The sequence below is a fragment of the Eschrichtius robustus genome, chromosome 20, assembly GCF_028021215.1.
Source record: "Eschrichtius robustus isolate mEscRob2 chromosome 20, mEscRob2.pri, whole genome shotgun sequence".
In the NCBI taxonomy this organism is placed as follows: Eukaryota; Metazoa; Chordata; class Mammalia; order Artiodactyla; family Eschrichtiidae; genus Eschrichtius; species Eschrichtius robustus.
In genome coordinates this window covers 58,311,293-58,323,927 of record NC_090843.1, presented here as the reverse complement: position 1 = coordinate 58,323,927, position 12,635 = coordinate 58,311,293, and the positions used below count along the sequence as shown (strand labels likewise).

The following is a 12,635-nucleotide window of genomic DNA, read 5'->3' as shown; positions in this document are numbered from 1 at the left end:
GCTTTAATTCTCTGGGGTTTTTTTGTTTCTGTTTCGCGGTGTGTTGGGGGTGAGTTACACCAGACCCAGCAGGGGCATATGGGGGCCTGGTTTTCTGCGGAGTCCTTTTCTCTGGGTGGCAGGTAGCCTAGAGCTATGGGGTCAAAGGGATGTCATGTGGGGCCCTTTTCCCCAGGGGATTTAGATGGAGACGCTGTTCTCGATGATGGGAGGGTCCAGGTAGGTGTAGGGCAGCTCCAGGTCCTGGTTTCGCTCCTGGATGTCTCGCGAGATCTGAGCCAGGCGGCTCTGGAAGGCCGCGATGCTCCAGCACGGGGCCGCCTCCGTGAAGTGCTCGTCCGGGTAGGTGCCCAGGGGCCGCTGGGAACCAAACACAAGGTTGGGTGAAGGGGCTGCTTTGCAGCCGGGACGCGCCTTAGCCATCCACCCTGGGGGACCTGAAGCAGCGTACGACTGAGCCTCATCCGGGCCCCCTCCCCCTGAACAGTGATGATTACTGCAGGCAGCTCTCGGGGATGAAAGCTCAGGTCAGAGTTTTAAAGGGGGCGGCCTCACTGGAACATATCACACGTTGCCCTTGCAGCTAAGGGTGACTCTGCATCATCTCATTTGGCCATTTGACCCTCCTTGTGAGATGTCCAATGCCCTTGTGTCCCCCTGGGAAGACTCACTGGGGTCTGATGGCACAGTGGGGTGTGGGTCAGGGAGGGTAAACAGTGTCGCCTCCCTTACCCCAGGGCTGGCCTGGTCTGGCTCCCAGCCCCACACTCACTCTGTCTCCAGGCTCCTTGCTCAGCACCCAGAGGGCAGTGATGACATCACACGTGGCATTGACTGGTGGGAGGGTGGCTATGAACCCCTCCGGGCTTGCCTGGCCTTTAGAGGTGGGCGGTGGCAGCTGCATGGTAGGTGGCAGGTTGGGCATCCAGGCACTGAAGTCAAACTGAAGGCCGAGAGGGCAGAGTGAGGCTAGGAGCCCGGCCCCCTCCGTCCCGCCACCCTGGCATTGACCCTTCTCACCTGTCCGGTACCGACAGCGGAATGCTTGGCCGAGCAGGTGAATATCACCATGGTGATGTACTGTATCAGGGCTTCCCGTGTCCCCAGGGAGGAGGGTACACCTGCAGGGAGAGCTGGGCTGGGAACGGGGCTACCAGGGTCCTGAGGACAATGCCGCAGAGGCCTGAGGGTAGGACCTAAGAACCGAGGTCCCCCTACCTGAGCTCTCCCGACCTAGGAAGCCCTCGGAGAAGATCTCCCACACCCAGGCCTGGAGTTCACTGTCATCGCGGACAAACTCATCGCTCAGGTAGTAGATGCCGATCATTTCGGAGACAAAGCTGCAAGGTGCACGGGGTTCCATCCCAGCTGTGAACCCCGACCCTCTCTGAGGAGTGCCCCCGCCTGGTCCCAGTGCTGTTAATGTCCAGCCCTCCTCCTGGTGGGCGCCTCCCTGGGCCTTCCTTCTCCTTCCCAGTCTTCTTTCCTGTCCCCCAAGGCCCCAGCTCTCTGGGGCTGACACCCTCACCCTTCCACTGCACCCCAGATCTGCATCCCATCATCCCGGTAGTAGTAGCCTGGGATGTCTTCAACTCCTCGGGCCCGGATATCCTCAGGCAGACACAGGACGGAATAGTTCAGCTGTTCCATGTACCTCTGTATCAGCTCAGAGAAACCTTCAGTGCCAAGGCCTGTGGACTGGGAAATGGAACTCCTGGGTACCACAGCCCTTGCCCCAGAAGCAGGAGGTAATACTGGTTGGGGAGACAGGGCCACTCCCACCCCAAGACCCCAGATTCTTTACACTGAAGGAATATCCCATCCCCACCCTCCCTAAAGCAGTCCTTACCCTGTCCACCACCTTCCCGGGGGCAATGAGTAGCTCACGGGCCAGCGTGTTGATGTGCAGGGTGTACCGTGTGTGCGGAATCAGCAGCTGTAAGGGCCAGAGAAGGTGGAGCTAGGAGAAGCCTGGGTCTCTGCGGTCCCAGACCTCCCCCCATAGAGGAACCCAGTCCTGTCAATCACGCATGGAAAGAGATGACAGGGACAAGGGGGGGCAGCCTGGGACAGGGATCAGGGCTCCAGGCCCAGTGATAGGGGCTAAGGTCCACCGGCATCCTGTTCTGTGACCTTGAGCATGTGCCTTCCTCTCTCTGGGCATCAGATCACTGGGCAAATGAGAGGGCTGATCTGGATAGCACTATGAATCCCTCCAGCTCTGGCATCCTGTGATTTCCTAACCCCAGGCAGGCAAAGCACCATGATAACCAGGGCCTGTGGGCCTGGCAATGTGAAATGGTCCCCTAGAGACCACATCTGAGTGCCAGGCCCTGGGAGCTGTAGATTGTCAGAAAGAATCAGCCTGGATTGAAGAGGACAGAGTAGGGCCTGCATCCAGGACCCAGGAGACTGTCTAAGGAAGAATCAGAAAATGTGAGCAGCTGTGGACCCCTCATCTTCACAGAGGAGATGCTCCAGGTCCCTGGAGGAAATGAATCTGGGCCACCTGAAGGCTTAGCAGAGCCCACCTTAGAGACACGGGTCTCCCTCCCAGGGCTCCCCACCCTGCAGCTATCTGCAGAAAACCTGTTGGTCAAAGCCATGTTCACACTTTGGCATCTGTCAGCCCCAGGTCTCTCCTTTCCTAGGAGCTGGGCTTCTGTGATCGCTGTTGGCTTGAGCTCCCCTAAGAAGAGAATCTCTCTGGGGCACAGCCTGCTGTGCACATGCGGTCCTCTCCCTCGCGCCTGTCCCCATCACCTCACCCCAGCTCAGGGCCTGCTGGAAAGCAGCCTCTCAGGGGAACTGTGCAGGTAGATGCTGCTGAGGCAGATTGGGGGCTCAGCATCTCAGCCTGGAAGGACAGGGCCACGTGGGGACAGGCGGCATAGAACCCCGAAGGGCAGGCCAAGGTGCAGGGACCTGCAGGCTTGGGGCACAGTCTGGGCCATCTATCTTGCTGGGCCACTGACCTTGAAGAGTGGGTGGCAGTGAGGCAGCTGGCGCAGCGTAGCCAGGGTGAAGACCTCGGTCACCAGGTGTACCTGTAACAGGTGCGTGAGGGCCTCGTGGATGGAGAACTCGGCATTGCGCACCCACGTCTTGGCCAGCAGCCAGTCCCACTTGTCGTCGCTGGGCAGAAAGATGGGGCTGTCGGGCCCAGGGGTCTGGCTGAGCTATAGGAGAGGCCAGTGGGGAGAGGCAGCCTTGAGTATCTGCCAGCCATTTAGTCAGACCTCTCCCTGCCCCTGCCCTGTCGCCTGCCCGGCTGCTGACCTGGATGGCGAGGGGCAGCAGGGGCCCACGCCCTGGGCGCTGGTATAGCAGGGTCATTGGGGCCGCGGAGAACTGAGGCCTCCCATTAATGACATTGGTGCAGATGCCAGAGAGGATGCCGTGATCCACCAGGAACAAGGACCCCTTCTGCGGGAGAGAGAAGGGGAGCCAGGGCTGCCATCCGGCTTTCTAAAGGCAGAAGGTGGGGAGTATGGGGGTGGGGAGAGGATTCAGGGCCAGGAGACTGTGCACGGGAGAGGGTGTCTCGGCACGTAGCACACAGTAGGTCCTTAACAAATGTGAGTGCTGTTCCTCTCCAGTAGGGGATGGGCCCAAAGCACTGAGATGAGGGTGCGCAGAGCCAGGACTCCTGTGCCCCTCACCTCCAGCTCAGCCTGCAGACTCGTCCCGGGGCCCAACGCTGGGGCCACCATGGCATCAGTGACAGGGAAGTTCTTTGGCAGGTGGTGACAGCGACGGATCAGGACCGGGTTGAGGCCATTCAGGAACTGGTAGGCGAAGAAGGCATCCTCCTGCCAGTGTTCAAACACGTACTCTGCAGGGGGGCAGGGGAGACGGGACCAGTCACTCCAGCACCCAGGGGTCTCCCCCTGAGCGCCATTGTGGAGGTTCTCCTGCATCTGTCCTGTGCGCCCCTCTCTTCTCAGGCAGTACTTCTCAGGGTGGCCTCCTCTGACCCCTTGGCTTCAGTTCACCAAACAGCAAATCTTAGCCCCCAGCCCACCAGTCCCACCATCTACCTGCCATCTCCAACCCCATGACTCAAACACAGCATATCGGAGGCTGAACATGGGCCCCTGCTCTAGTCCAGTCCCCACCCCATGGCCTGGCATCCCAGGAATGGCACCTTCATCCACTGGATCGCAGGTGGCAGAGCCCGGAGTCCTCTCGGCAGCTCCCCCCCATCCTCCGCCCATCAAGTCCCACCGATTCTCCATCCTCAGTAGCTCTTGGTGCACACGCCCACTCCATCTCTGCTGTCACTGCCTCGCTGAGGATTCCCTCCTCTGCTGACCACAGCCAGAGCCTCATAACTGGTTCTCCTGCTTCCACTCCTGTCCCCCAAGAGCCCACCCCCCACGGCACATCTGGACACAGTACCCCCCAGCTGGCAGCTGCCTGAAGCTCCCACTGCACTTAGGAAAGGCCCGAGCTCCTGCCACGGCCTCCACGGTCCTGCACGGCCCGGGGCCCATGCACCTCTCCTGCTTTGCCTCCTGTCTTCCTTCCCTGGCTCAGTACCCTTTGGCCACAGCAGCATCTTTCCCCTCAAAGGTCTCCACTCCTTCCATCTTCAGGGCCTTCACATGCACCGGACTGCCCCCCCACCCCGAACCTGAAGCACCCTCTACCCTCACACACACCATGCCTGGCGCTGTTGACACCTGCCCAACTTTGAGGTCTCAGCATAAAAGTCAGCTCTGTAGAGAGTTCCCTAGCTGGACTAGGCCAGGTCCCCCTTTTACACACTCTCACTGGAGCTGATGCACAGGTTTCATAAGTGAAACTCATTATTTGCCTTTGAGCCTAATGTGCACTTGTCTGCTCAACTGGGAGCCCTGCGGGGACGAGAATTGTGTCCACAGCCCCTAAGCAAGTGTCTCATATGTGGTAGCCCAACAAGTGTCTGATGGATGAAAGGCATTAGAAGGTCAGAGATGCCCCCACTACACATCCTTTTCTGTGTCTGAGGAGAAAGTAAGGTCTAGTGAGAGTCAGGGGCCTGCCCAGGGTCACACAGTGAACTGGCGCTTGGTTTTCTGCGATTCCTGACAGCCAGGAGAGCTGATACCCCAGGGAAGAGGTCTGGAGCCCCGGCTGGAGCTCCTCACCCACGGCTGGGGTCTTCCGGGAGTTGAATACACTTCTCATCTCCTCCAGACTCTTCCAGAGCCCCTTGCGGTCCAGCAGCCCTTTGAGTTTCAGATCTGCCAACCTGCCAGAAGATGTGAAGGGTGGGGAGGGGGAGGCAAGAGGCCCTGGGAGACCCGCCCGCGTTGGCTAGGCTTATCCCTCCCGGGGTCCTGAACCAGCCTCCGGGGCCCAGGTAGTCACTGCCCCTGAGGTCATCCTCACCTTGTTGGAATAGGTGGTGAGCAGAGGCCGTGCCCTGGGCGGGGCTGTGTGACCCACACCCCTGATGGTGGGGGAGCTGAGTGGGGGAGGGCAGAAGGCAGGGGTACCAGTACATCTGAGGCCCAGGGGCAGGAGAGGGTGGGCATCCTCACATTGAGCCGCCTCGCAGGTAGAAGGTGATGTTCTTTGCCAGAGAGTATTTGATGTTGAGGTCCAGGTTTTTTATGGTCTCCTCGTTGAGGCAGTGAGGCCAGCCTGGGATGTAAGTCTTCCAGCTGGAGGGAGGAGCAGGAAGGCAGTCAGCAAGAAGCCTCAGGGAAACCACTGACTAGGGAAAGGGAGTGGCAGACCCCTTGGAGGCCCTGGTCAGGGCCAGCCCCCTTCCACAAGCAGGGGTCTTCCTGGGCTCTGCCCTTCCCCTCCACCCTCAAGGCCGCAGGGAGAGCTGCCATGTTCCCACAGCCATGTTCTCCCCTGGTTGTTCCAGGGTTGGGCACTTGGCCAGAGCGAGGCCAATCAGAATCCTTCCCAGGGAATTGGAGATTGGGGCTGGACCAGAGGTCATCTCTCTCTGGATATCTGGGTTATAGCATGTAAACACCAGGACTGGGAGACTTCCCTGTTGGCGAAGTGGTTAAGAGTCCATGCTTTCAATGCAAGGGGCCCAGGTTCAATCCCTGGTCAGGGAACTAGACCCCACGTGCATGCCATAGCTAAGAGTTTGCCTGCCGCAACTAAGAAGATTGCCTGCTGCAACTAAGACCGGGCACAACCAAATAAGTAAATAAATTTTAAAAAATAATTAAAAATAAAGGAGTTGCTATTAAAAAAAAGAAAAAGACCATTTTCCACTGTGTGGACTGGGAACCAAAGAAAGCTGTTCTGCAGGGAGAGAGGAAAGTGGAGCCGGAGAGAGAAGCATCTAGGGGGCTCCAGAGACAGAGGGAGAGTCACCCCGGCTTCTGGCCCGTACGATCTGGCTACGCTTCCAGCCCTCACTTCTGTGACCTGCTGACGCATTCCCGTGTTTTCTGTCTGCTAGCTGGAGTCTGTTATTGTTCTTGCAACCACAAAGTTCCTGACTAACACAGATGCATCACAGAGCGGAGGCTGTCCTGAAGGTGGGAACACAGGAAGGCGGCAGTTGCCTTTGGCAGGCATCCCGTGGAGAGACACTTCAGCCTCCAAAGCTTGGGGGAGCCCAGAAATGTACTCTGGCCTGGCCTAAAGAGATTTAGCATCTCTAAATCCCTTTATCCAGCAAGCAGCACAGCCTGAAGACCTTTAGGTGAAATGGTAAAATCATGTCCCTGCAAAGCTGAGGACCCCCAGCCAGTCGTCCTCTCATTCCCTCACTCATTCATTCTTTGGTTCATTCCATCATTGCCTTTGGGTTTGAACAGGCAACTTCAGAGAACAATTTGCAGTTAAAGTACACTGCCACCAGGTGGTGGCCAAACCCTGCTTCTCAAACTTTAATGCACAAAAACTTAGTTCCCCCAGGGATCTTGGTAAAATGCAGATTCTCATCAAGTAGGTTTGGGGTGGGTGGCCCAAGACCCTGCATTTCTAACAAGCTCCCAGGTGACGCTGACCCTGTGGATGTGAGACCTCACTCTGAGTATTGAGGGCGTAGCCACTTGGATCAGAGGTAACTGAGGGACATTATGAACCTCAGTACGCACTTGTGCAGGGATTTGCGGCTGACAAGCTGCATTCTCAACCATCTTCTCATTTCTTCTTCCTAATAACACAAATCAGACTGGTATTCTTAGTTCCTTTTGCAGAAGAAAATAAGGATCGAAAAGGTTAACTAATTTGCTTCAGATTTCACAGCTCCTTTCGGCAGGGCCTAGGCTGGCCTTGCGTCTCCTGACCCCTGTGTCCTTGTTTTGCCAAGAAAGGAAGAAAGGCCACTCCACAGACACAGCTCCCTCCATCTGTTCCCTCACCTGGGGCTGTTGCTGGCCGATTAGGCGCCATGGTTTTCTCCGGGATGTAATTCACAACACACGTGGAATCACCAGGAGCCAAATAAGCCTGCAGCTGCTGTGCCCCCAGAGACCTAAAGCGAAAGCCTGCAGCCCGCGCTTCAGACAGCAGCCCAGTTGGCCAGACCATGACCTTTTGAAAATTTGCTCCTGAGTGCGGTCCCTGGCACTCTGCCTTAGGAGTCCTCGCCAGCGACCCAGAAAGACTCCAGCAAAAGAGTCAGGCATTTAAAAGCAGTGGGTTTCAAACTTTAGTGGGCATGAGTCATCTGGAAGGCTTGTTAAAACAATATTGCTAGCGGAACTTCCCTGGTGGCGCAGTGGTTAAGACTCCATGCTCCTAATGCAGGGGGCTTGGGTTTGATTCCCTGGTCAGGCGCAGCCAAAAAAAAAAAAAAAACCCCAATATTGCTAGCAACAAGGATTTACTGTTATCGCACAGGGAATTAATATATCCAGTGTCAACTACAATTTGGCACTTGCCATCCTCCTTTACAAGGACTAAATCATGTGCTGCTGCAGCTGCTGACTTTCAGCTCCCGAAGGAGTTCAGGGTGGAGAGGAGAAATGAGGCACTCTGTGCTCTGGGAAAAACTGGCAGAACAGGTCTTCAGATAGATGTGATTTTATGAGCCCAATTCTTGTATCTCTTCATATACAGAAAAGCACTAAAACCCTTCATGGTGACGACTGCTCTTCGTGACCAGCAGAAACCTTCTGCAAAAAAAAATATGTGCTCGATTGCATGTGCTCGCCCTTCACCAAAATTACATATGTACTGACTTTCCCCACTACCTCTGTGGAACAGTTTCTCAGAGCTCTCTGAAATGCCATCTCCTGGGCTGTAGTCCTCATTTTGCCCCAAATAAAACTTAACACACAACTGTCATGTTGTGCATTTTTATTAAGCTGACACCAGTATCTTGTAATAACGTATAGTGGAATATAATCTGCAAATAAACAAAAAATCCAAATCACGCTGCTGTACACCTGAAATGGACACAACATTGTAAATCAACTAGACTTCAGTTAAAAACACCAACACTGCTGCCCCGCACTCTCAATATCTGATTCAGTAGCTGTGAGGTGGGTCTGAGAAACTGTATTTCTGATGAGTTCCTGGAGATGCTGTGATTGGAAAGGACAGAGGACCAGGCAGGGACTTCAGGCCGCATCAACACCAGTGGAACGAGGCTGACCCTCATCTCCTCGGCAACCCCCCCCCACCAGTAGCCCCCTCCTCACCTGTACATCTCCCGCCTGGCCTGCAGCTCCTCCTGGCGCTGCTGCTGGAGGGTGGGGTGGTGGTCTTCCCAGGAGATCTTCGCTGTGGGAGCAGCGGAGCAGGTGGGGAGGGCAGAGAAAGCCCCCTGACCTCCAGCCCCAGCCGCTCTCCCCTCCACTCCAGCCACCCCTTACCAGATCCCCTGCCCCCATAAGTACAGTTTCTCCCACACCAAACTGCCACCCCCCACCTTCCCCCAAACTCCCCAGCTCCCCTCCCCTGTCCCTCCCCCTTGGCCACACCCGGCTCACCTCTCCACTCCCCTTGCCCTTCCCCGCAACACACCAGCCCCTCCTCCCTCCTGTGTCCCCCTCACCTGTCCCCTCCCGCAGCACCAGGCTCCCCTTGTCCTCCAGCCACTGGTAGCAGGGGAAGCGGAGGGGGGCGCCGCGGGGCGGCGTGAGCTGGAACCAGCGGCAGAACCAGGCGTCCGAGGCCAGGGGCCAGAAGGGACGGAGCAGCGCGGGGGGAGTCTTGTGCACGCGCAGAAGCAGCACCCGGCCCACGTCCTGGGGGCACGTCACCTCGAAGTCCTCCTCCTGGGGGGCATGTTTAGCATCCTAGAGGACCGTCTCTCCTGCTCCCTCCTCCGCCGCCCCCCCCCACCCCACTCCACACTCACAGCACCCGCCGTGAACTCTTTGCCGAAATGGTCCAGGGGCAGTGGCAGGGTCTCTCCTTCGGTCCCCACGATGATGACAGACATTTTGTCCCACGTGCCAGCCCCGAAGGCCTCGCCAGTGGATACCCGCACCCTGAACTCGGCCATGGTGACAGCTGGAGTCTGGCTCTCTCTTGCTCATCCGACGCGACTGCACAGCCCAGACGCTCACCCCCAGGGACAGGCACCGCCCCACCCTGACCAGGCCTTGTGGAGGCAACTCTGAGTTCCCACGGGGCCCATCACCACCCCCAAAAGCAAGCGCTGGCTCGGGGCAGAGAGGGCGTGGCTGAGAGGCAGGAAGGGAGGGATGCAGATGGGGGTTGGGGTGCTCTGGGACGTGAGGGACTGGGCGTCCTGAGGTTTGGGAAACAGAACATTTCAGTGATGGGTGGGGCCGGAGGGAGTTGGGATCCATTGGAGTTCATGGGTTCGTTTGTCCCCCTCTTTGTTTCTTTGCCTCCTTAGCCTTTAAAAGCCTAGGCAGGACCAACTCCCCACTTTCTACAAGTCTTCTTGGCCTACCTTCATTATTTTATTTGATTCATGAATAATTTTGAGAACCTGCTCTGTGCCAGGTATTATGTTGGGTTCTGTGAATATGGTCCCAGGCAAGGCCCAGTCTTTGTCCTTTTGCAGGTTAAAACTCAAGTGTGGGGACTTCCCTGTGGCGCAGTGGTTAAGAATCTGCCTGCCAATGCAGGGGACACAGGTTTGAGCCCTGGTCCGGGAAGATCCCACATGCCACGGAGCAACTAAGCCCGTGCGCCACAACTACTGAGCCTGCGCACCTAGAGCCCATGAGCCACAACTACTGAAGCCCGAATGCCTAGAGCCTGTGCTCCGCAACAAGAGAAGCCACCGCAATTGAGAGTAGCCGCTGCTCGCTGCAACTAGAGAAAGCTCGTGCACAGCAACGAAGACCCAATGCAGCCAAAAATAAATAAATAAATTTATTTTAAAAAAAAACTTGGAGGATGAGGTGACGGTGGAGGCTCTGGCCCCATTCCCTGGATGGCCCCAAGTATGTTGGCAGTCAAGTATGCCGCCCCCCACCCCCTGCCTCGACCCTCACCCTCTGGTAAGACTGGAAAGTGTCTCTCTAGAGGAACGGACCAGCCCAAGTGTCATGTGGGGTTCCCCAATGAAATGGCTCTGCCAATTAAGCCCGCCAGTTGATAAGTCCTGTTCACACAGTTTCCAATCAGTTTTTCTTGCCTCATTCTTAAAAATGAGTGAATGGCCAAGGATCACCCGATCTTCAAGGAAGGCTTCCATCTCAAAGATAAGGGCAAAAACAAAACTGAAGGGGCAGATAATTCAGGGAACAGAGGACTTCAAAGAAATCGTAATTTGGATCCTCAGAGAGGGAAAATCATGTGGCTATAGAAAATACACCCATTGTTTGTATAAAAATATACCCAATTTTACCCATTGTTTCTGGGTAAAACGTTTGGATTTTATAGATCATCCATTTTATAAACTGTGGTAAAATACACATAACATAAAATTTACCATTTTGAGAATTTTCAAGTGTAGAGTTCAGATGGTACATTCGCAGTACAGTCAAATATTGATACATTCACTTCGGTGTGCAACCATCACCATCTCCAGAAAAAGTTCATCTCCAGAACTTTTTCATCATCCCAAACTGAAACTCTGTGCCTATTAAACAGTAAACCCACAGATGGTGGAGCAGGAAGACACTGAGCTCACTTCCACAGGTACACCAAAAGTACAACTATTTACAGAGCAACCATCCATGAGAATGACCTGAAGACTAGCAGAAAAGACTTCCCACGACTAAAGAGATAAAGAAGGAACCACAATGAGATGGGAAGGAGGGTGGAGATGTGGTACAGTCAAGACCAACACCCCTGGTAGGTGACCCACAACGGCAGAATAATCACAATTGCAGAGGTTCTAAAGCCACATCAACACCAAATTGGTACTTTCTCCCTGATGTAATCAGGGCTGAAAGGAGAATTGATTTGTGATGGAATGTTAGTTAAAACTGTGAACCTGCACCTTCCAGGATCCTTCCTAAAGCAGGGCTGCTCAGAATGAGGCAAGTTAACCATTCACGTACCTGTTAAAGAGGCCAATTCCCCAGACCCTTGCACCAGGGAGGCAGGATCTCCAGAGATTCAACTTGGGAAATATACATTTTAAATAGGCACATAGGGTGATTCTTCTTCAGAACCGCTGCCCTTGAGCATTTAAATATTTGTTTACATTCTGGCTGACAGCTCAAGATGATCTGAGCTGGCAGGGTCTTCTGGGAGCTGTCATCTAACCCTTCAAGATATAGATGAAGAAATCAGAGCCCTGACTGGGGAAGGAAATTACTCAGTGTTTAAAAATGTCAATCAGATCTCACGCTCCCCTGCTTTGAACCCCTGAATGATTTGCCTCCTGCCTCTCTTTCTTTTTCCTCCCTCCCTCCCTTTTTCTTTCCTCTCTTCCTTCTTTCCTGTCTCCTTTTTCTTTCTTTCAAATTCTAAAAATTTTGGTCAAAGATGTAGATGCACATGATTTAAAGAGACAGGTCTAATAGAGAACAGACTTGTGGTTGCCAAGGGGGAGGGGGTTGGGAGAGGGATGGAGTGGGAGGTTGGGGTTAGCAGATGTAAGCTATTATACATAGAATGGATAAACAACAAGGTCCTACTGTGTAGCACAGAGAACTGTATTCACTACCCTATGATGAACCATAATGGAAAAGAGTATTTAAAAAGTGTGTGTATATATATATATATATATATATGTAACTGAATCTCTTTGCTGTACAGCAGAAATTAACACAACACTGTAAATCAACTATGATTCAATTAAAAAAAAAAGAGAGAGAGACAGGTCTATAAATTTCTCACCAACAATAGTGGTTCCCTTCACCTCCTCTGCTATCTTCCCCTCATCAAAGACAAAAACTTTCATCTCTTTAGTTAATAATCTTGGTATTTACTGCCACATCTCAACATAGCATGCATGTATTGTTTATGTTGATTTTTCAGTTTTAGGCAGACATTGGCTCGCCACTCTGGAGGACAAGGTGGCATTCTCTTTCCTAGGCTTGCTCCTAAGACACAAACTTTTCCTCATCTCCTATCCTTCTTTTTTTTTTTAAATAGTAATCTTTTATTTATTTATTTATTTTTATATTTATTTTTGGCTGTGTTGGGTCTTCATTTCTGTGCAAGGGCCTTCTCTCTTCATCGCGGTGCGTGAGCCTCTAACTATCGTGGCCTCTCTTGTTGCAGAGCACAGGCTCCAGACGCGCAGGCTCAGTAGTTGTGGCTCACGGACCCGTGTCCCCTGCATT

The 12,635-nt window shown here is 54.1% G+C and overlaps 1 protein-coding gene across 3 annotated transcripts; it reads right to left on the bottom strand.

Annotated features, from left to right (window-relative positions):
• On the bottom strand, positions 1-9,435 carry LOC137754492 (polyunsaturated fatty acid lipoxygenase ALOX15B-like). 3 transcript variants are annotated; one of them, XM_068530203.1, is made up of 14 exons: positions 9,275-9,435; positions 8,969-9,191; positions 8,613-8,694; positions 5,529-5,651; positions 5,133-5,236; positions 3,663-3,835; positions 3,280-3,426; positions 2,976-3,179; positions 1,850-1,936; positions 1,529-1,698; positions 1,219-1,340; positions 1,021-1,121; positions 773-943; positions 1-360 (listed from the first exon to the last, which is right to left on the bottom strand). In XM_068530203.1, exons 1-14 carry the CDS (start codon positions 9,419-9,421, stop codon positions 181-183), a joined length of 2,034 nt encoding a protein of 677 aa, XP_068386304.1. In that variant the 5' UTR covers positions 9,422-9,435; the 3' UTR covers positions 1-180. The 3 variants fall into 3 exon arrangements, with proteins under 3 accessions (XP_068386304.1, XP_068386305.1, XP_068386306.1); XM_068530204.1 differs by lacking the exon at positions 1,850-1,936; XM_068530205.1 differs by lacking the exons at positions 1,219-1,340; positions 1,850-1,936 and having other exon boundaries at positions 1,542-1,698.
• Positions 9,436-12,635: the final 3,200 nt, after the last annotated feature.

Coding starts and splice junctions, on each gene's coding strand:
- LOC137754492 (XM_068530203.1), bottom strand. CDS start 9,421: ATGGCCGAGTTCAGGGTGCGGGTATCCACTGGCGAGGCCTTCGGGGCT. Junction 3,427..3,662: donor GTCTGCAGGCTGAGCTGGAG/GTGAGGGGCACA, acceptor TCTCTCCCGCAG/AAGGGGTCCTTGTTCCTGGT. Junction 1,699..1,849: donor CCGGGAAGGTGGTGGACAGG/GTAAGGACTGCT, acceptor TCCATTTCCCAG/TCCACAGGCCTTGGCACTGA.